Source organism: Tachysurus fulvidraco, chromosome 18 (assembly GCF_022655615.1).
Source record: "Tachysurus fulvidraco isolate hzauxx_2018 chromosome 18, HZAU_PFXX_2.0, whole genome shotgun sequence".
Lineage (NCBI taxonomy): Eukaryota > Metazoa > Chordata > Actinopteri > Siluriformes > Bagridae > Tachysurus > Tachysurus fulvidraco.
Window position 1 is genome coordinate 10,324,398 of NC_062535.1, and position 23,608 is coordinate 10,348,005.

The 23,608-nt window shown below is 38.6% G+C and overlaps 1 protein-coding gene across 8 annotated transcripts in view; it reads right to left on the reverse strand.

The window, feature by feature from the left end:
- The window catches only part of sh3pxd2aa (SH3 and PX domains 2Aa), a 103,385-nt gene that overhangs the window by 20,360 nt on the left and 59,417 nt on the right, over window positions 1-23,608 (reverse strand). For 5 of the 8 annotated variants that reach the window (XM_027156355.2, XM_027156349.2, XM_027156362.2 and 2 more), the window contains 2 exons: window positions 12,677-12,724; window positions 9,763-9,891 (listed from right to left, as the gene is read on the reverse strand). In XM_027156355.2, the coding sequence (XP_027012156.1) occupies window positions 9,763-9,891; window positions 12,677-12,724 (177 nt within the window). The remainder of the gene's footprint in view (window positions 1-9,762; window positions 9,892-12,676; window positions 12,725-23,608) is intronic. The other 3 variants (XM_027156354.2, XM_027156353.2, XM_027156361.2) reach the window with 1 other exon arrangement.

Consider the following 23,608-nt stretch of genomic DNA (forward strand, 5'->3'; position numbering starts at 1 on the left):
CCTGAAACAATATGAGGAAGAAACCATGACAGGAGGAACATGCTTAGGTTGAGGAAAATCCAATTCCATGTTCCTGTATGCTGCAGATACAGTACAGAACACGTCACAGAAACATCCCAAAAGGCAAAATCACAGGTGAACTTCTTCATAAAAATTCTAAAGACAAAGAGAGTCTTGAACAATGTAGCCATAATCATATTTGAAGGTTCCCTTCTGTCGTACTACATCAAATGTTCAATTCACTTCACAGCTTTTGACATACATCTGAATGTGTTATGAAAGCCCAACTGCTCTTCTGTTAACATGCAACAAGCAGATTTGGTGCCTGTGGTCATCAATCAGTGCTGAAATTTGCACAATGTCAGCTGTCAGACCAGTATATGTCCCGACCCAGCCCACACGCCTGAAATAATGTCCAGTCCTGAAATCAGACACGCATGCAGAATTCAAACGAACTTGATCAACGTGCACACATATGCATGCTGACAGTTTGGAACTGCAGGAAAGTCCAGCAACATGGAAACTATGGCTAATGCCAACAACGCTATTCTTTTTATAGCAGGGCAAAAAGCTTGGGTTGTAATTATGACTTCAGTGTTTCGTGTGTGCTGTGTGTATTATGCGGAAAATGTTGATCAAAAGATCTCTGTGCTTCTCTGGATAATGTGAGCGAAGTCTTTAGAGTTTTTTTGCAGTGAGCAGAAGTGGATTTACAAAACGTCAACAGCACTGATCCAGCTTGCAAGTATGTGGCTGTAAATCAAGCTACCTGGATTAACTTCTTAGAGATTTATAATACTCGTGTTTACTCTGCTTGTATTAAGGGTCTTGTGCTCTTGGACCACCAGGTTGTACATTTGTTTCATTAAGATTGTGCCAAAGGACCAGGAGAGCACTCGTTTGAGATTGAATTCATTCGAGCCACAGACTACAAGCACCTGATTGACGTTAATGCCACCCTGTTTGAGGGAAAAGTGTGTGTGTGTAAAGAAAGTCCCCTTAGTGTGAATGAGATACTGTCTACCTGTCAGCCCCACTGGGAACCTTTTAGGACCAGCATAGAGAGTCAATTGAAATCAGAATGCAAAACAGCAGCCTCTGTTCGTTGTGTTTCGACCACAAAAGCACTATTCACTTAGGCTAAACTGAGCAGCAGGAACGACACTGATGAGATGCGAACGATATTTTTTATATTTGCAGTTGAGTTCAGTCACCCCGGCTTACAAACAGGACAACAATCCAAACATAAGATAATCTCACCAAGAAAAAATGGTGTTGTGAGCCTTCAGAGTAGATATAAAGTCTAGATTTGAAGTCATGAGGAAATTGAGGCAAATATTTAGTGAATGGATCCTATATCCTCAGAAAGAATGGATTAGTGTAAAACTTGCACTTATACATTTTTTATACATCTATACAATTTTTATCTTTTCCATTTTCCCTAAATGATTTGCAAATTTTCCACTCAGCTGCACTACTACTACACCAGCAAAATGACAACGTAGACTGAACACCTTCACTGTCAACATCATCTGCTGTGTGGACTGGTGTCAAACTCAAAATCAGGGAAAGCAGCCAGATAGGAAACCTTAGGGATGAACCAGATGTCTACAGTATTTCTGAGGCTTGTCAAGATCACTTTGGCTTGTGGTCGTCTCCGGCAAAGCAAATTTGCCACGTGCTACTGTGATAAAGTCGAGGTAATGGTAGCTGAATTACGCTGATAGATTACACTGACTGTGTTGATGCTCACAAAGTCTGTGTAAAGAGGAAACCCATTAAGCATTGGCTAATAAGGTCTAAATTATTCTCACACATTTTTAATTATGTTGGCTTGAAAAAGCCAACATACTGTTTTCCTATTTTTTTTAACTTTGTAATTATTTTATTACTTTATGAAAGGGGATTATCTGGAGGGGGGAAAACTCACAAAATTAATTCTCAAGTTTCAAAAACTCCATCGTCGTGTATTTATTTAGAAATGTTGAGCTACCTGCATTTCTTTTGTGAAAACGGGCCTCAAATCTGAGTGGAAAACAGGTTAATAAATCATGACGTGATGGTATAGATCTATAATATATGCAGGCAGCACATGGCAACCATATGGCTGTAAATCAAACACATTTTGTCAAAACTGGCATGTGACGTGTTGTGATTATTTGAAATCTATAAAACAGGGAACTTTCTGTATACTACACATGGGCTACTCACAAAGGTTCAATCAGTTCCTCAAAGACACTTCAGTAAATAATACTCAATCAATCAGTCAGAGTCTTATACCAGTGCTAGCGGATATAATGTAGACCTAATGCACACAAAATGCAGACATAACACAAACATAAAGTGGAACATTTTGTTAGCCAGTGTTTAGTCTGCAGATTGACAGAAAGAAAACAAACCGATTTTACCCCAACCAATTCCTCACGTTCTTAGGGTCAAATTTGGGTTTTTTTGATTATTACATCAAGTCCTAAGCAGGCACTATTTTTGTCAAGTGTATGCTCGATTTCATCCTGCATCAGCTGTTCCACAAACGGAGTGAGCGAAACTGTACAAACTTAGTTCTCCTTCTTCTGCCGGTGGTAAGGTGGAGGTTTTTTCCACAAGGTTGCCACTGAATAGACTTTCGGCTTCATTCTTGAAAAAGTGTGGAAAAAAAACTCATGTAACTGCAGACATGAGCAGCAGCTGTTTAAAAGCTACATGTCAGCATGTTACTTTGGGATGTCGCCTAATTGGAAGCACACTGAAGGTCAATGGAAAGGACGTGCTCAAACACATGAAAGAGTATACATTAAAAAAAATAATAAATAGAAAACCTCCAACTGCATGTGCTCATTTCCTCTTTCTGAGTCAGATTCTTTAATACCCTACATGTGCTCAGAACTTGAATTAGAGTTTGTTTGTCACTGTCGTTTTTCTCAGGTCTCAAAGACGGTAGCAAAAAAAATAAATAAATCAGGTAAAGCTTTGGTTTAATTCAAAACTTAGACTATTGACTGGTTAGATCAGACAGGAGGTATCTGAGCACTGTTGAAGGTTTATTCAGACTTCTTTCCACAGGAAAAATAACTAATATATGCTCAATGTTGATAAAAGTCGGCACATGTAGACTAATTTGCATATACATTGAATCATCAATCATTTTCATACAAGAATACAGCTTTTTAGAAACTAGTTGTGTTTTTTTTAGTTTTTTTTTTAATGTCGCTAAAGGAGACGGTAAGTCTAGTGACGTGATTGGCACGTTAACAACACTTGGTTTGTGTAAATCATCTCTTCTTTGGAAGCTGTTTGTGGTCTTAGAGATGAGCTGTCAGTGATACAAACATCGCCATCTAGCATGATGGGGTCGAATTGCAAATTAGCAACATAACGTTTACTTTAACACTATAAAATGATGTAATTTATTAATTTTCAACAGAGTTGATGTACTAAATGTACTAAATGAATAATATTTTAGTATGCAAAGTTAGGTAATATAATTATGTGATATAATTGGGTGATTTTATATGCAAAGCTTCTATAGCAAATTTTTGTTATATTTGTTTCACCCTCTTCTAAGAATGTAAATAGGGCTAGCCAAAACACAATGCTAATTGTATCAACCATGCCCATCAGGAGACTGGTACACAGAGAAAGAGAGAGAGAGAGAGAGAGAGAGAGAGAGAGAGAGAGAGAGAGAGAGAGAGAGAGAGAGAGAGAGAAGAATAGAGAGTGTGGTGGAGAGAGTAAGCAGATGTCTGGCCTGTACTTCAAAGCAGCTCTTCCCCACACATTCCCCTCATCTACAGCAGTGGAAAAAAAGAAGAGAGAAATGAAGGAAAGAACGTTCCTCTCACTTTCTTACTGGAGTCTTTTGCAATGATGCAAGCACCTGAAGCATACAGTATATGTCATGCTTACACTGCAGGGAAAAAAACAAAAAAAAAAACTATAGGTACCTCTGATACCTCTGAACTCATTGAGACTTTCATCTGTTTAATTTTTGGTTTCTGATGGATCGGATTAGACTCTTGTCCAGCCCTTAGACAGAAAGAACAGACATGATTTGCTTAGTTAGCATACAAACTTGAGTGTAGTACTAATATGTGAGGAAAGAAGGGAAAGACTGAAAAATTTTAGCTTCTTAAGAACTGAAGTAAAAACAGTGAAATGTGGAAAGAGTTGATGCCTAACATGCTGTTTTCATTAAGTTAGCCTCCTAGTAGTTTTACTGTAAAAGTCAATATTTACTTCACAAACTCTATTTAGCTAGGGGCACATTACGCAAAACTTTGGTTCGACTATCCCTAGTTTAACCCATCTACATTCGTATTATAGAATCTGAATACTGCACATACAACAATGACTATAACTGCATATGTATGGCATAATTAAAACCATTTTTGTCAGAACGCCGGTGTACCGTTCTGCCGACAAAATGGAAATCGACTTATCTGACATTTTCAATCGGTGTAAACAAATGAAGTATTTTATGGCCGCAAGTTTGACATAAAATGTTGACTTTAAGTGTGAGATGTTTTCATCGCTGTTGGGATAACCTTACAAAGAATTTTTAAACACAAATCTTTAAACACAAGCATCTCAGAGTGGGTTTGATTTCACCATTTACAATAAAGATATAAAACACAGATATACTTATTTATACTCTGTATAGAAACAGTAATACTTAAAAAACTACAGATTCTTAAAGCAATGCGTCATTAACCAACACTGTGGAGTGTGACATGTCAAAGACACTCAATGCTGAACATGGACAAATCAAAACAGGTGCTAATTCCATTGTTTGGCCTCTGCCAAAAGTGGCTAGGTAGCTAATGCTACATGTACAGTATTGATGTCTAAATATACCAATAAATAATTTTTTCAGAGGATGGGGAGAGGGATTTTTAAAATAAAAACAAAATTACTGTTTTCTTCATGTTTAATTAGAAGAATATTGATTATTATCCTGTGTATAAGTATTAGTGGTGCTAGACAAGTTCCCTTGATTTTTATCGCTCAGTTGGCCCAACAGTCTATGGTCAAAAATCAGTTTTTGCTAGATATCCAATTCCAAAACACTGACTTCATCTTCATATGTGTTTTCACGGTGTTTATTTTCTTGTTTGACCAAACACCATATCTAACAATACATTATCATCCACATAAATGTAGGACCACCTTTAACACGGTCCAAGAAAGATTAACCTATTTTTCTAGTCTATTACGAATTCAGAGTTAATAAGTCCTGAAACCCAAAGAGGACTTTAAAGTAGGAATGCTATTCTGGCTGTGACTATGACTGGTGGATTAAAGACAGGATCAGAGTCGAGATCAGCACTCCTACATTGAAATCCATTAAAAAATTAAGAGCCTAAAATATGCATTTTAAACAGAGTACAAGTATAACTGTGGTCTGTCTTGACTACAAATTGTTGTAGAAAGGACATTATTTACATTTACATTATTTACTGTCCAGTGTCACCCAAATAAGGATGGGTTCCCTTCTGAGCCTGGTTCTTCGCAACGTTCCTTCCCCATAACATCTCAGGGAGTTTTTCCATGCCACCGTCAACTCGGGCTGGCTCATTATTAAGGATAAATGTAAGATATAAATATAACTCAATTTTAAAAATTCTAAAATTTTCATTCTGTCTTTCTATACTTCTGTAAAGCTGCTTCCAGACCATGTCCATTGTTAAAAGTGCCATACAAATAAATTGATCTCAATTGTATCTTACAAATTCTTAAATCTCGGACACGTCCAGAAGTCACAATCTACTGATCAAAACATGTTAAAACATTTCTATCAAAACAAATTAACAGAGGTTCTAGAGGGTTATTTGATCTTTGTTCAGCTTTTTTCCCCTAAATAGCAGAATTATACATTTTATGTTGAATCACTGTGCTCAGGAGGTCTATGAAAGAAAACTTAGGGATTCATGCTAGGCCTCTGGTCAAAACTTAAAAGCGTGTTAGTTTTAGTCCATCTTTCACACTAATATGGGTCTAGTTTCAATACAAGTCATGCGATGGTTCACATCAGGAGCTGAAAGAGGACGTCAATCCTGGATCAGCATGAAATAATGTTACTTTAGAGTCCTTAATAGAGTCAAAGCTAAGGGTTGGGTTACAACTGTGGTTAGAGTTTAAATGATATCAAAGAGAGAAGCAAGGGCCAGGGCTATATTGACAAAACATTAAACACTGTGGGGTTCTCTAAAAGCAAATCCCAATAGAAAAGAAGAATACTGTGTTGTATACAAGTTGGAGAGTGGGGACGTGCTGTATTTTGAGAGCAAATATGTTGAATCTGAATTCAAGAAGTTCCACCAATTGACTTGAGTCATATTCTCGATGAAGCTCAACGAACATTCAACGGTCTGTCTGATGTGAATGAACATCCAGCATAAGAAATATCATTGATATGCCAATATGCTCTTGTTGTTCAATAAACCAGGACTACATTAGCAGAGTTTCCTTTTACCACAGTTTGGCATAGAAGCCATGGCTCCACCTTCTGTAGCCAAGATTTAGTCTGGTCCTTGCATCATTCAGTCAACCGGATCTTCACTGGGAAGTGGGCCAAGACAAATGCAATCTATCCAGGATTAGGAAAAGATCACTCTAGAAGACATGTTGGGGTTAGTGGGGTGAATGTCTGCGATGACTAGACCCAAGAGACTAAAGGGTGGAGAAGGGCGTGGAACTCAGGATGTTGGTAGCAAAGGTTTGCATTCATATACTCATAGAAATAAAGGGATTTACCTTAGTGTTCCATCAAAAAGGAGCCTTCTAAAAGGCTCTAAATGCTCCCTTTCTGATTAGGATACCATCTGTTGGACTTTTTGGGCTCTCCCAAAGAATCCTTTGGCCTTCTATATTTAATTAAAACTTTTGAATAGCATATTAGTACTGTACCACACTGCCTTGTGGACATAATCCAGTACACTTGAATACTAGCTAACCTCAGCTCTAAAATTTTAAGCGAGATGCTTTGTCCTGGTGTTGGTTTGAGCTATGTGGCATAGTAGCACTGTGGCTGCTGCAGGAGTCATTAGAAGCTTTTATGAAAGCCAGGAAGAGAGGGATTTTCCATCCTTTCCTCTTAATGACACAGAGGAAAGCCAGAACTGCCTAGCCTCTGCCAAACATTTCCTGCAATGGCAATTTCAGATGCCTATCAGCCTGATATAATATAACACAGTGAAGGGTATTACTGGTAAATAGCTCCTTCCTGTCCGTGTAAAACCAGTTCATTAAATCTGCCATGAGCTTCAATCTCTCTCTCTCTCTCTCTCTCTCTCTCTCTCTCTCTCTCTCTCTCTCTCTCTTTGTATGTATGTATATATATATGTGTGTGTGTGTGTGTGTGTGTGTGTGTGTGTGTGTGTGTGTGTGTGTGTGTGTGTGTGTGTGTGTGTGTGTTGAAAAAGCTTATATTTTTGTGTAAGGAAAGTTGCAGAAGGACAGAGAACTTAGACTCAGGACCGATTTTGCCACTTCTTCATGACACTCAAAAGCCTGGATCTGGAAATACTCACTCTTTCCCTCTCACTTAAAAGCTCGCTTTAGCATTTTACTAAATAATACAGTAGGATGTAACGCCAGATGGACATACATAAGCTCTGCCAGATATATATTCTCTCCAACATGTTGACAATTTACTGAGGTCCAGCGCTATTTGCTTCAGCTTTCCAGTGAAACAGCTGGAGTTTAACTGGAGCAAATGAAGCCAAGGGGTGAGAATCAAGAGACAACAACATCCTGAGTACTGGATTCAAAAGCCAGAACAATGATGTGAGGTTCTTCAAGGTTTATCCCTAACAGAAGCCTTTACTGACCTTATCTAAGATCTGAATGACTGTTCAAATCATAAAACAGTGGTCCAGCATTATCCATTTGCTGCTATAAACTCCAAAAAGAAAAGTGCAGCCATTGTCACTACATACATGTCCTTCACTTGGAAAAACAAGGAACGTGAAGGCCACAACAGAGGAGCTAGGTAGTAAAATAGCTATTGAAAAGTTCAATGACAGCAGTACATTTGGGAGAGAAGCACACCAGAGGTAAATATAACAGCAAATGCCACGAGTTGACTATAAACGTATAACATAGTTATGGACGTCTGTGATTTTTAAACAAGCACACATGGCTTGGCAGATTTTGAAGATGATGTCATCAGTGCTCCAGATCTTAGATGCAGTGGAGGACAGCATGGCTCCCCAGAACACAATAAAGTGAAAAAAACAAAAACAAAAACAAAAAAACAAACAAAGAATCAAGCAAAAATTATACTACATACTTCTACATTTGTAGATTTCTTCACTAGACAAAACAAGGTTTCAATACTAATCTGGGAAATGGATGGCAGATTTATCTGAACCAAATAAATACTGGTTATTGCTTTTAGTCTAATCAAAATTATGCTTACAGTATATATCGATTGAGGAAAACAGCTACTTTACTAAAAAGTGTCTGTCAACTACAGTAGTGCAGCTGTTAACTGCTTAAATTATTTTAACACAGATTCCTAAAACCTAAACATCTTAAATGCTTCAAATAATCCCCAACAGAAAACTTTGTGAAACTTGAACTTCTCTCCTCAGGGAGACTTTTCTAAATTTCCTGATTAGATCAGACTTGTATACCATGACCTTAAATGTGATAGAAGAACGTAGGCTTTCCCATGGCTTGGTTCCTCTGCAGAAAACAATATACTTACTGTACTCAGAGAAAATAAGAGATACAGAAAATCCATTCAAATCGGGCTAATGGTAAAAACACACCCTGCTGTAGGAGGTTAGCTCTTAGAAACATTTGCACTAGCACTTAGTTTTAAGAGCATGCAAAGAACTGATAAAATATCAGTATGTAATGTTTGGCTAAAGTGTTTGGCAAACTCGACCAGGGGCCAAGGTTTTGCTAGCTGCAGGCACATATTCTGCAAACCTGGACCAAGAAAAAGTACAGGTCAAATGCGATGGGAAAAAAGGACAGTAAAAGTGTCTGCCTTTGAGTTTGTTTTCCATCTGCAGATTAACTTAAAAAAGAAAGCTGATTAAGCAGAATCTTTCTCACTCTCTGTCAGTCTTTCTTGGTCATCTCAAGTTCTGCATTGCTGGAAAAAGTGCAACCTTGGCTCACGTGGTGGGGGTGTTGGGGGGGGGGTGGTTTGCTGGTAGTTATCATGCCTGGCTAGAAGACATTCCTAATGGGAAAGACAACAGTCTGGCCTCAAGCCCAGAGCTCGTGGGGGTGGGGGGGTAGGGGGGGGGGGATGAAAGCAGTTGATTGACCAAAGAACCAACCAGCCAAAACAACACCTCCAGGTGGAGCCAAGAGCAAGACTGCAGATTCAAGGGGGGGTGGGGTGGGGAGGTTGGGGGAAGAGACCACAGCATAGAAGGAGGGGAGAGAGAGAGAGAGAGAGAGAGAGAGAGAGAGAGAGAGAGAGAGAGAGAGAGAGAGAGAGAGAGAGAGAGAGAGAGAGAGATTCTTGAGGACAAAGACTAAGGAAAGAAGAGTAAGAATTGGTACTAGCATAAGTAACTATGTGAGTTCCAGTGTTTATATCCATTCCAGGATGCAGTTTTCTACGTAAATCCAGTGAAACCCTTTTTTTTTGTTTATTACTAATGCATGCACAGCCACATAAACTTGCACACATTTACAGTATTCAGCAAGTGATGATTGAAATACTGTAGCACATATAGGTTTGCACATATATACACACACACACACACGCACACAAAAATATATGTTTTATTGACTCACCGCTCTCGCTCTTCTCGATTACGTCCACCGTCTCGCCGGCGCGCAGGCTGATCTCAGAGTTCTCCTGCCGCTCGTAGTTGGCTACAGCCACGTACTGCTCCAGCACCATGGGTTCACTGCCGTCCAGGCCTGGCACCGAGGGGAAGAAACACGCTGTAAGCCACCTGCCTGCTGCCCCACTGCCCCTCATGCCCCTGCGGCCCCTGTACGCTGCCATCCACACCTACACCCACAACCCCCCGCAGCCTAGCACATTGGAAGCCCCTGCTCTTGGCACATGTTCTGTAGCGACTGGCCATATAGATCGAGCTTCCCCCCGAGCCGAGGCCGGAGCATCGGAAGAGAAAAAAATGGAAAAAGAAAAGAAAATGGGGAGCTCCTTCAAGGAGGAGACAGTTGCCTAGGCTTGTGTTGTCGTCGGGGCTCCATAGCACAAATTCAAGCAAGTGGGGAAAAAAGAAAAGTAGAAAGGAGAAAAATCAGAAATAGGGAAAGAGAGGAAGAGCTGCTAACAGTCGGGGATGTGAGCGTGGAGTGGAGGGTTGGAGGAGTTTTTCTGGTGGAAAATAAACAGACGAGCACAAGCAAGGCCTCTCTCTCTCTCCTCCCATTCAGCGGGTTAGGCGGCAGTTAGGGGGGGTGAACAACTCCAATCGGAGCAGCCTACACTCCAAGCCTTAAATAGAAACATATGAGTGGACTCGGAGAGAAGGAAAGAGCAAGAGAGCAAGAGAGAAAGAGAGAGTGAGTGAGTCTGTTTATGTGAAACACGAGAGGAAAGCACTTTAGCTTGAGCTCGGCTGCTCTTTTGCGCTTTGTCGGTTCTTCCTTCCCTCCTTACTTTACTTTGTGTCTTCCTCTCTTGCCTGCTCACTTTGCGGAAAACGATTTAACTTGCCATTGTTGCTACCTCAGCTGGCGTATTAGCGTAAAACACAATCCAGAGCCTCAAGTCAGATCTTGTGTACAGATTTTGTCCAACAATAAATTGGAAAATCACAGAAACATTTCTACTAAATCATAACTGGAACTCCAAACTTCCTTTAGAAAATGTAAAACACTATGAAAAGCTGTCAGATCATATGGGCATGTATTTTCCTACAATGTTTATACACTTTATGGCAGTTTCCAGGTATGAGTTAATGCTCTGGGAGGTGCTTCTTTACCTCCTTAACTCTCTTTCTGTCGCTCTCTCTGTATCTTGGCATGTGTTTGTGGAGGTGAACGAACAGCATATGGAATGCAAACTTGCATGCTGCAATGGAAAGTGATCCCAGATCAGCCATAAACAAGCAGTGGCTAAGAAGAATGGCAGGCGGGAAGGAAAGCATGCAGGAGACGATCTAGATACTACACTGATATACCACAATGTGCCATGCTAATAGTTTAGAGAAATGAAAATAGTAACCTATAAAAGCATCATGTATTATTCCAAGTGAACACTAAGCCACAGCTGAGGCTCACAAACCGTACGTGGTGAGATCGCAAACAAAGCATGTCTGAGCCCTGATTGTTATTTTTTTCACAGAAATAAAAATGAGAGCTGTCGATCACGTGTCTGTTTTGTCAAGATTACTGAAGGTCTAATGTGCAGGAACTGGTAAATAATATATATTTAGAATCTATATCAATGCCTCTTATACAAATAAATATCCTTAATAGAATAGGATTCGTTGATCTGCTGCACATGACAGCAGATGAATATGATTTCCTCATGGACTCTCATTGGATGTTTCCTACTGCAGCTTTTGCTGTTGAAAATATGAAACATTTGCTGGCAAGCTGTGCAGTGGGGGGTCGGGGGGGGGGTGTCTGGAAGTTGTCGCAGATCACTAGTCTGGGAAATCACGTCGCATGCATTCAGCATTACACGTATCCATATGTACTTTTATCTGTGATCCAAATATTATGTGTTAAGCTTACGTAAAACAATTCCATGTCAGACAGATGGCTATTTGCTCTTTCGTGAAAATGCATCAGGATCGTTTTAGCAGCAGACACCCTGTACAAGCCTGCAGGCACACTTGTGCTGTTCAATTTTCTCAAACACCTTTTTTTAGGTTGCCCACGAAATCCTTTAACATAAAAAGTGTCTGAAACAGAACGATCCAATCAGAAATGTTTTAAGCAATAATGCAGTGTCTAAACAACACGAACGTGTTTCCCGTAAAGATCACAAATGCGTCTGAATGTCATAAAACAACACTGACCTTCTAAGTTTAGACACTACATTACATTTCTTCTGGTCCAAACATTTTACTTCCTTTCTTGGAAACCTCAAATCCAAAAGGACGCCAGTGTACACAGTGCAAGCGAATGCTTTTCTGGCAAAAGCTCTTAAGCACCTCCAATTGTTCGAGAATTTCCGCTACTGTATTTAAGATCACTCACTTGAAAAAATGTAACTCTTACAAAACATTTCCACTAGAATAGTATTGTTGCTTCAGGGTATATATATATATATATATATTTTTTTTTTCTTAAACAAGGCAACATCACGTGTTTTCCTGCATTGCACCAATTACAACAGTTGTGTGTGAGGAAGATGTTCTCCAGATGGTTCCAGCCTCGCCGAACGCTGTTTATTTCCAAGGGATGAGCAAAATAGTGGCTGAAATGTTTATTTGCATGCCGTCATTCCTCAAACTCATGATAATTGCATTCTGGTGAGGGTTGCAAATAAGGTCATACATGAGGCAGCCATTTTTAGATACAGCTTTATTATGGAGGTTGATCATGGAAGATTCTTGTTAAAAAAAAACATCTTGTTTCTGTGGTAAACTACTGAATCCTCAGTCATGTGAATGAAAGAAATGCGGTGTGTCGTTAAGGACGATATTAGAGAAAGAAAAAAAAAGGGAGCAAGGGCATGCACAATGCACAGTGACCATTCAGTACAAAGAGAAATAGATACCTGTGGCCTCAGACTTAGTGGGACTGTCCTGTAGGCCATACATCCAGACTTGGCAAGAACAGGACAGGAAGAGGAAAAGGAAAGTCAGTTAAAAGAGTCAAGCAGTAGCAAAAGAACAGAATGCACTCAATCCTGTCACTATTTTTCTATAAGCATGCAAAGGATAGTTAATTTAATCATCACACACATGCTAACACAATTCACACTCTCTCATTTATAGCAAGTGGATGAGATGATGGAAATAGTAACTGTGACCTGATGTTCCTTCATCTTCTACGAATTCTGTAGATCTTTTCCAATGAATGCAATGTTGAAAATGAATCTGAATGCCATGAAGAGTTTGCTTTATTAAACTAATGATCCTGGCTATGAGTTCTGGATATAAGATGAATTAAAATGCCTCCATCATTGGTCCATCACTGTTACTGTTACAGAAGCTTTGATTTGATCCCTGCACAGCCGTTTGTAATGATTGTTATGCAGCTAATTTATACTACTCCTAAAAGCCAAAGCATTTACCTTTACCTAAATAACCAGAAGGAAACACCTCATAGGTACCACCAATGGTCAATACTGAGGCTATCCTTGTGAGGCATTTGGTCATTAACGGTCGGTTCGTATTGGCTCTGTTTCAGATAAACCTTTTTGTAAAACATCAGATCTGTTTGCTTGACAAATGTATTCATTTATTCATCTGGGTGTCAGATGAGAATACACCCTGAATGAGGGATAGATCATTGAGCAAGGGGCACTCAATCATTTTGTTTAATTAAAAGCTTCCTAGTTATCTGATGGAAAGACTGCCCCAATACAACAGAGCAAACGCATATCACCTGATTGTTTAGAAACAGTGTGATGGATAGACCCAGTTGCGAAAAGAAAACAGCAAGCCAGCTTTGTTAAGTTTAACAAAATGCAGAACAGCACGACCCGGCTGTAACGTCTTATCTCCAAATTCTCGTTCATTTAGTTCACTCCCTCTGTCCCTCACCACCTCATCCCTCTTTCTCATTCCTTCCAACCTTTCCATTCCTCGGATGACTTATCTCACGTTGTTACACAGAGATACATCAGATGTCATATAAATTAGGAAAATGTCATTTTAATTAATGCTCTAAATCACTTAACGCAATGCAAAACATTTCACCTGAGAGATGATTAGACATTCGTTTTAAACTCACTTATGCCGTATAGAGCTGATCTGAAAATTAACATAAAGTTCAAATATCTTTTACCATTTTTTTTCTAAGCTATGAAGAGCTGATCCTATCTTATTTCTACCTAAATTACCTTAAAGTTTGGTTCACCGTTGGTAAGAATGTAATTACAGGAGTTAAACGCACAGCTTTTACACAATTGGGCAATTTTAGTCATTTAGAATGGATGGAATTTTGCTAAATATACAAAACAGCATCAAATTCTTCAAAAGATGGAAACTCCACCCTGTCTTGACAGTGTAACACTCAACAGCTGACTGATATTAACACTTCACCTCCCATTACTCCTCTCGACATACATGTACACGCAAATTCCTTTCAGATTTTCTACCCGAGGCGAACAAACTCTGGTGTTTTCTTTCGTGGTGACCCTTAAGAGGCCGTATGACGTCTCCGTTAAAGAAACGTTTCATTTAAAAGGATTTCTGATTAGCTGTCATTGCAGGTTGTCCTCCAGTATGGAAACGGAGATAAACGAAGGCTAGAAGCCGCATGCCTAACAAAACAACTCCATATGGCTTTGTTCAGTTATTGGCATGTGTCTTTTCAGCATTTCATCATTTCGAGATGTCAAAAACATAAGTGTCTGTATTAGAACTTGTGGATATGAGGGAATGGTGCTGAAATCTATCAGATCACCTAATGAGCAACCAAAATCTACGGAAGTCCTAAGAGGCCATGAATTATGATATTTCTTTCTTTCTTGTTTTGTCGTGATAACGACTTAATTTTCACATGATCTTTAACGGATTATTGAAACGTTAAGTCTTTATTCTCATACTATTAATTGTTTTGAAAAAAAAAACAAATTATAAAAAAATATTGTTTTGTATTAATTTATTGTTCTGTGATGTAAGAGCTTTGGATGCTCGCTTTCCTCTGTCAGTGCTATTAATGCTCCTACAATATACTTGCGGTTAGTTTAGCTGTGCTTTCCGAAACAGCGGCCTGATTAACCGCAGTAGGGTCACTCTATTCTCTTCGACGATAAAGATGCAGACATCAAAACCTCCTTCTTGTCGGACACCTATGTGGAAGTTGTCAATCACATGAGTTCCTGATCAAAGTAAAGAGCATGCGATCATCTATACTATCTTTACTGCGCTTTTGCTGCCTCTAGAACATGTTCTTATGCAGAGATCTTGAGAAAATTAAGTCGTTATTACGACAAAACAAGAAAGAAAAAATAGAATAACGCATGGCCTCTTTGGACTGGCATAAAAATCAGCTCACGTTATTAGGAATATTTTATGGAATTATCCAAGTAAATATAATCATTAGTTTAAGTTCACATCAAACATCAGAATGAGTTATAAATATAAACTCAATGACAATCATGTTTGCTGCTGACAGAAGGGCTCTTTTTTGAGTTTTCCAGAAAGTGCAGAACTGCGATTTTCACGAAGAGATCAGAAGAGATTGGTCACACTTCTTCAAGCTGACATTAAGGCAACGGTAACTCAAACTTTACAACTGTGTTGATCAGAACAGCATATCAGAACATGACAATCTGAAGCAGAAAAATCAAAAGTAGGAATGGCTAAAAACAATTCAGACACAAAATGTGCAGAGGAAGCAGAAATCCACCAGGCTGTTCTCCAGTACAGAAAGACTTCCCAGTCACGTGAGAAACACACTGACTGCTGCTCTGTCCCAAACATTTCCTCTCCCAGCGCTTCCTTTGTCACATGATAATAACATTTCTCTGACTATTAACATACATAAGCAAACCATCAAAAGGTTTTTAGATCTTGCAGCCTGTTTTTAATAAAGAGCAGTGAAGAAAACATGACACGAAGAGAAGATGATAGAAAAAAAACAACTACGCTGCCTCTATGAGGCTTCCGGAAATGTTGCGCTTGTTTTCTTTTAACCAAAAATTTAGAAACATTATTGATTTGTAGATCAAATGCTATCTTTTTAGGTAGATCTGATTCAGATTAAAGGTGCTGTCTGTTTTGTATTCATTTCAAAGATATATCCATGGAAAGCTCCTGGCTAGATTTAAGCTCATCTGGTCTAGAAATAAGCTCTGCCCCCAGTCCAAAAAAAGCTGCTCGGCTCTGCCTTGTCTTAGTTTAAAGTCAATCAACAAGACATACGAGGTGTGTAAAGCAAAAGTTTGCACACCGTAATGTCAAAATAAATAAATATGTAAGTAAGTAAGTAAGTAAGTAAGTAAGAAAGTAAGTAAGTAAGTAAGTAAGTAAGTAAGTAAGTAAGTAAATAAATAAATAAAACTGCTAGACATTTAACTGAGTAACAAACATGATATAGTATTTAGAGTATTTATGAAACATCAAAACGATCTTTCGAAATGTGATCAATACACACACATATATATATATACATGTGTGTGTGGATTGTTATTTGGGCCTCTCAGGACTTTTTTCAGGTCTCCTGCTGTTTGTTTTGGATTTTGTGAGCAGGTCTCAGTCTTTTTTCCACTCATTTTCATTCCACTCTTTGGTCGCATTTTTGTTTTTTGTACATTTTCTTACATACCTAAGTGATGCTGTTATGGTATGTCTAAACATTTCCCTTAACGTATAGTAAACTTCTCAAAAGCCTGTTTCCATTAGAGGCACTTTACATGCTTTGAAGAAAAAATATGCTGACAGTTTTAGGGATTTTGACACTGCAGTGAGGCTCATTTAGATAAACTACCTACAGTACAGTATGTCAACTGCTTCTTTGGGCTTAACTGTAATGTTAAATAAACCTAAAATTCTGTTTTGTATGCAATAAACTAACCATATATTTTCACCCAACTGTTGCTTTAATGTAGGAGTAAATCTTTGGATCTTCAGTGTTTTCACTGTGATTGTGATTCACTCACAGACAGAAGGAAAAAACTGCTCCCTTCAACATAATGCCCCAGATACTCTGACCTTTGGAATTTCAATGCTGTAATTCAGCAACTCTAACAGGCTGTAATCCACAGGCTTTTTTTTTTTTTTTTTTTTAAATACTTTGCCCACCGTGCTTGAGAACGTACTTGAACAAAGTGGCAAATGGAGTGGAATTCTGCAAAAAAGTGCACTGCACGCTAAATGCAAATTCGTAGTAAAACCACACGGACCCATTTACGACTGTTCCTCTCAATGAAAACACCCATGCACGCACACCCTCTTGCCCTGCTGTCCTCTAAAACTAAACCTAATCCCAAATCTCCATCTGTCCAGAACTCCATATCTCTCTCTCTCGGTCACTCGTGTTACCCCCTCACCATATCAGTATCACATCCCCTCCTCCTTGTTGCCCCCCTCCTTTAAGGCTTGTGTAAACAATATTGGCCATTGCTACGTCACACTGAAATTGTATCCCTGATGCCACGTAAGCAAGGGTCTGTCTGCCTGACTGACATCCCCCCACACACACCCCCATCCCCACACGCACATCTGACTCTCACATGGGTCAAAAACAAAAAAAAAAAGACAGAATGTTTTAGCAAGAGAGAAGGAAGTCTGTGTAGAAAATACAAATACAAACCATTTTCTGCCTGAAAATCATGTTTCATGAAAATCAGATTCGTACTCAACAGCTGAACCAAACAAATACAACTTACACGTCATTTCACGATCGGAGTGTTGTTTAGGTCTCACCGATTTACAGTACATTTACATTTACATTACATTTACACATCCGTATGCAATTTACCTCAGAAAACAATCGTTAAAATACTTCAAGAAACTTTTTTTTCCATTAATGTCTGAATCCCTTTAAAATAATCTTAAAAGATGCTTTTGTTTCATTACTTGTCATTTACAGGACCTGATCACCCCCACTGAAATATCTGGAATATCACAAGTGCGTCGGCTGAATTTATTGAAGATCGCGTGGCGAAGAAGAAAATGCTCTCATTCTTAATTTTTGGATGTTCATTGTTTGTGAATGACAAGTTCACTTGGAAAGTACAACCATGTTATGCAGATAATATTGTTCTAATTATCGAGTAAATCGTTAGAATGTCTTCAGTGTTTGTTACATTAAACCCTGTCACTCGTTTAGCAGCTACATTTAATCTGTGGTCGGCAAAGAAACTATTTTTGTTTTTAAATGTTTCCGTGCTGAATGTTGAAACCAATTAAAGAAAGAAAATGTAACTTTTTAATTCTTCCAAGAGATGAACAGAACCCCAATCATGCAATCATCCACAACACTGATCCTAGAACAGTATTAATTTTACAAACTGAGACAAATCGGAAAACTTGAAATGGAGCTCTGAAATCCTTAAATATAGCATATTGTAAAACCTACTGCAATGTTAAACAATAGACAAAAGAGCTAGTTCCTTCTGTGCACAGGTAAACAGTTTGGACAATAAGGCCACATGGAGACAGTAAAAAGATTTGTGTCTAGAGGGGACTTGGAGACAGCGGACGTTTGGTTTACCCACAGGGAAAGTTAAAAACCATGTCATTACTGTTCACTGACACACACACATACATACAACAAACCAAATGCCTTTATTTTGTAGCTATGGAGCTAAACATACCACCACAAGTTGACAATAGAGTTAAGCTCAGCAGAACCCCCACTGAGTGGCTGTAATATGCCTGCTGTGCCTCAAAGATCTGACAGACAGCAGCTGAAAATTCATCACGAACTCAAAGTGTTGTGTATCATAGAATTCAATCGATGCTAGTTCCTCAATCTCCTTAAAATATTTTTTTTTTGTGTGTCATTTTATGTGTATTCCATTTAGACCAGTTTTTGTGGACCAGGACTTACTTTACTCAAAAAAACTGGACTTTAAAATTCGCATAAAATTCTACGAATCGCATGAAATGTGAAATCGTGAGAATGTGTACACAGTTTGAGACGCGATCGTCCGTAGGGGACGGGGTTACATTTAAACAGCTCTTCCTCGGAAACAGAACGTCTGGAAGAGCTGGAATTTGGTGTACGGCACTGTTGTTTTAATCTGTAAGGGAATTACTAAAGACCATAAAAACCATAAGCACCATCGTCCAGTCAGATTTCAACAGGCATTTAGCCTTAAACTTCAGTCACAAAGCCTGAACAGAATTTTCATCATTGATCTTACTTTTCTATGTAACTTGCCAAGAACTGGGCATCATTGTGGGCATCACTTAAGAGAGAAAGTTTTACCCCACATTTGATGTTGTTCACTAAAGCTGATTTTGACATCTTTTACTTTGTTTAAAAGGTAATAGTTGGGACCAGAACGCCCACCCATGACCTTTTTTTGGGATGTATACGAGACAGCAGAAAACAAATGATATATATAATATACACTTTATCATAACCATTTTAAAGTCTATCCTGATAAAGAGCAGCACTTCCTGTGACTACTTTATCACCTTGGCTTATCTGGATTTATCTGAGGGGTTGACCCTACAATCCTCATTTCCTAGAAGTGCCCCACACATATACACTTAAGATTACTATACATATGCACAGCATGCTTTTATGTATGATCCTGATGAATGACCTCGAAATCTCTCCTGCCCCATTTAGGTATAAGAAAAAAATATATTTATATATTTTAGTCCATTAATGAGACATTTTAGCTCACATTACTCAAGACTTAAGAAGTTTAGTCTTACCAGAAGAAAAGGTTTGATCACATAATTAAATATGATTTGTAAGGAATTTGACTGTGGCAATTTAAACATGTGGGTAATTTGCCCAAATTGCCACACATGGTCTGGACAGCCCGGATGTACATGTCAGTGTTACGTTACAAGCAGGACAATAACAATGACCAGGCTTGGTTATTAAATTACTGTGAGATACTTTAAATAACACTTCTACTAAAGACCGTTATTACAAAAAGAGCTCCATTTCTGACAAAATACTGAAGGTAATTCACACCGGAATTGTTATATTTAAGAAGTGCAAACTCTCAGAAAATTGGCAATTTGAACAGGATTAATATCACTAATAATACAAATCGATCTCTTCCGCATCAGTAGATCCCCATGTAATAATACCCCAGGTCAAATCGGGATTAATATGTTTTAAAATTTTAACATTCCATGGTATCATACAGTATTTTCAGTAATATCATGTTTAGAAAATGTTTTCATAGGTGTTTAATGATGGATAACTATGCATGACCTACCGTTTTAAAAATACTGGAGAAAAAACCTGAAATTGGCAAACTGGCAGCTCCAGTTCCTGTGAGTATAAATGGCACCTACCTGGTTCAACAAGGAAGAGCCTTTTTTTATATATCCCACCTTCTATGTTGTCTTGCTCATTCGGATCATAGACCTTGACATCTGTAAATGTCTACTACAAAACAATCAATATAAAATCCTGACTTGATGTAATCCAGAATCCCAGATCGTGCCCTTAATGTCCTATTCTGGGAACGACACTGTCCAATTTCACTGGATCACCATTTCCTCAAAGCAATCCTACCATTCCCAAGGCATGGAGACACCTGTTCAAGGAGCCCAAGACCAAAAAATTGATGTAATGCTTCTCCAATCCTAAAGATAATCCATAATGTGCAATTAGAGTCAAGTTTAAGGGACTTGGAAAGCACCCATAGAACTAAAGGGTTTTGTCCTTTTGGCTCCAATTTCCAGATCTTTTCACTAAAACAGATGGTCTTAAAATGCCTGATTAGTTAATGCATGCTTGGAAGGGACTGAAGCCAGGCAAAAAGACACACTGCAGTCCTCATGTGGTGTCATCAAATTCTGCAGTTTATTTTCTTCCAAAAAGACACAAACACTACTATCCTCCACCACTATCTCAGGGCAAAGAAATCCTTCCCTCCAGTCCAAGTACAATGCCACAAACCTACCCCTTCCACATTTCTTGTCTATAATTCAACTTTAAAAAAACAGACACATAGTTTTCTGCTGATGCTACTCTCAACGCAATACCCAATGAGATCATCCAGAGTTTTATGAAAAATCCTTTTAGATGTGGACTCCACCATTCACGGCTAACAAGTAATACAAAGTTTGTTTTGAAATGGTCTCAAATGGTCTAGATGACACATTCCAGCTGTTTGCTGGGGTTCTTTATAGCAACCCTGTAAAAAGGAGGCACTTACGATGGAAAACAAACACCCTTGCGCTCAAGACGACATCGACCCCATTAATTCATCTACTGTATACGCGCACAATATAGCAGCTGTCCAGAAAAAAAACACACACACACATAAAGGGAGTTTATTATGATTCCAAGGTAGTTCTGATATATTTGCACCAAAGCAGTTTGGTTATGCCGCATCGATCAAAATAAGCTTAGGCCACAATCAATTCACTCACTACATTCTCAGCATGCATATGTATCGGGGTGAAATGGTTTGGTATCTGTTTTTGGATTTAAACTGAATATGTAATTATAATGAATATGTGACTTAAATGGGAGTTTGCATGTTCTCCCCGTGCCTCGGGGGTTTCCTCCGGGTACTCCGGTTTCCTCCCCCGGTCCAAAGACATGCATGGTAGGTTGATTGGCATCTCTGGAAAATTGTCCGTAGTGTGTGAGTGTGTGAGTGAATGAGAGTGTGTGTGTGCCCTGCGATGGGTTGGCACTCCGTCCAGGGTGTATCCTGCCTTGATGCCCGATGACGCCTGAGATAGGCACAGGCTCCCCGTGACCCGAGAAGTTCGGATAAGCGGAAAAAAATGTGACTTAAATGTAAAAGGTTCTTGAAATGCAGAGTCTGTAAATTCCAGCTCTTGACGGTTCCCCGACTTGACTAGATACCATCACTTGACTAGAAATTTAGTTGCACATATTGCAATGTTTGTAATAAGTTTAAATAGTTCTGTTTTCCAGAATATAAACAAAGAAGTAGCATAATTACCATCATTGTGACCTTACCATCCTCAGGAAGTTACTGAGGATGAATCAATGAATTCTATACATCTGTGGTCTTTGTCCCATGAGATATCAGTCCACTCACTCACACCCTCATGAAATTAAATACCTCTTGAAAAAAAAAACAGATTAACCTTTTAGACAAGTTTTCACAAAAAACAACAACAACAACAACAACAACAACAAAAAGAAAAAACACTGCAACCTCATTCATGTCTGTAGTTGTATCTGTTTATGAGAACATTATCTGTTTCAAGAAATTTACTCATATTTGGTTACATTCCAAAAACTGTAAAACTGTTTAATAAACGTTTTAATGCTGAACATTGTGTACTTTAAGGCACAGAGCAAGTAAACTCTAGCATATGGCTTGCTATGTAAATATTTATTAGGAAGAAAATGTCAGAGAATCATTTGGAATAGTCCTTAAAAACAACAACAATTCAATGGTTGCAATTTTCTAATGGTGCAAGAGGAAATGAAGCTCTGTGCCAGTACTTATCATCATATGAACAACAGCAAGAAAAGTGCAGTTACTGAGCCAAATACAAAAAATATACAAGTGTTGCTGTATGTTTTGTCGCAACAAATATCTTTTTTTTTTTTTTTTCAAATATCGAGTATCCCGCAGGATATACGCTGATTATGCTTCAACCTACATGTCTTTACTGATGTGGTCCATAATGGATACTAATGAGCGCTGCTTCCTGTGTGTATATTATTTGTCTGGGTGGATGACTGTGCATATGGTCAGACTTGAAAGCTAGACTCTGCTGCACATACAGCCTGAAATCTAAATACATGCATTTGTACAAAAGTGCACTAGCATTCTAAATAAGAATGAACACTCGATCATTTTCATCCACCTGGTGTTTTTGAGTTCGCACTCAAATATTTATTATTTCATAAATATCAGGAAGCAAAGAAACCGACCTTTAAGTGGTCTTTCTTGGACGTCTAACCCAACTGCGCATGATATGACATCTGAATCTTTCTGAGTAACACTTCAATCCTGAACTGCAACTGATATGGAATATACTAAATCATCTGAGTCATATATGCCTCAGAATTATCAGCAAGACTGATGTCAAACTGTAATCCTCCCTTTTGTGCACTTAACCAAACCCTTTAATCTAAGGGAGGGATGGTATTAAAAATGAATGGAAAGATAAACCTACAAGCCAATATTAAATGTGACGATGTATGTTCTATGGTCATACAGTATACACTATTTTTTCCCACGAGCCTAACCAGTCAGTCAGTCATTTTGGCAGATTGCCTACAGCTAGATGTTTTGAAACCCCAAATGCAAATGAACACACCTCTCACTATCAGTATTGAATCCAAAGCCATGCCTCCAAAACTCAAACATTAATGCTGGATTTTTAAGCGTAATAAATTTATAAAGCTTACCATCCGGCACTAATAACGAAAGCCTTCATGACTGACAGATATATAGACATGCGTCCTTGTCCAAATTGATTAAATGTTGGTGGTCCACAACATGCTTTTCTGCATAAACACAGGCGGGGAGTCCACTTTTACTCTTAGCAGTTCTTTTATTGGGTAACACTTTATTTGAAAGATACCTTTGTTTACGACCCTGCGTTTTGCACAGTGTACTATTCAACATACAGAATGCACACTGGTCGGGGCTATTTTATGTTCCTGTCCTGCAGTGTACTGCATTGTTTTTTGTCTCGCACTTTTTGCACTAGGTTCGCTAGAACAACGTGATTTAAATCCTTAGCTCTGTGTTGTTTTATGTAGCCTCATGGTCCTGGAGAAACGTTGCTTCATTTCACTATGTAATAAATTAAGAAACCGTATGAAATGACAATAAAAGCTTCATGACTTGACTTGGTCTGGGCCAATAAAACAAACAAGGTCTGCTGTTATA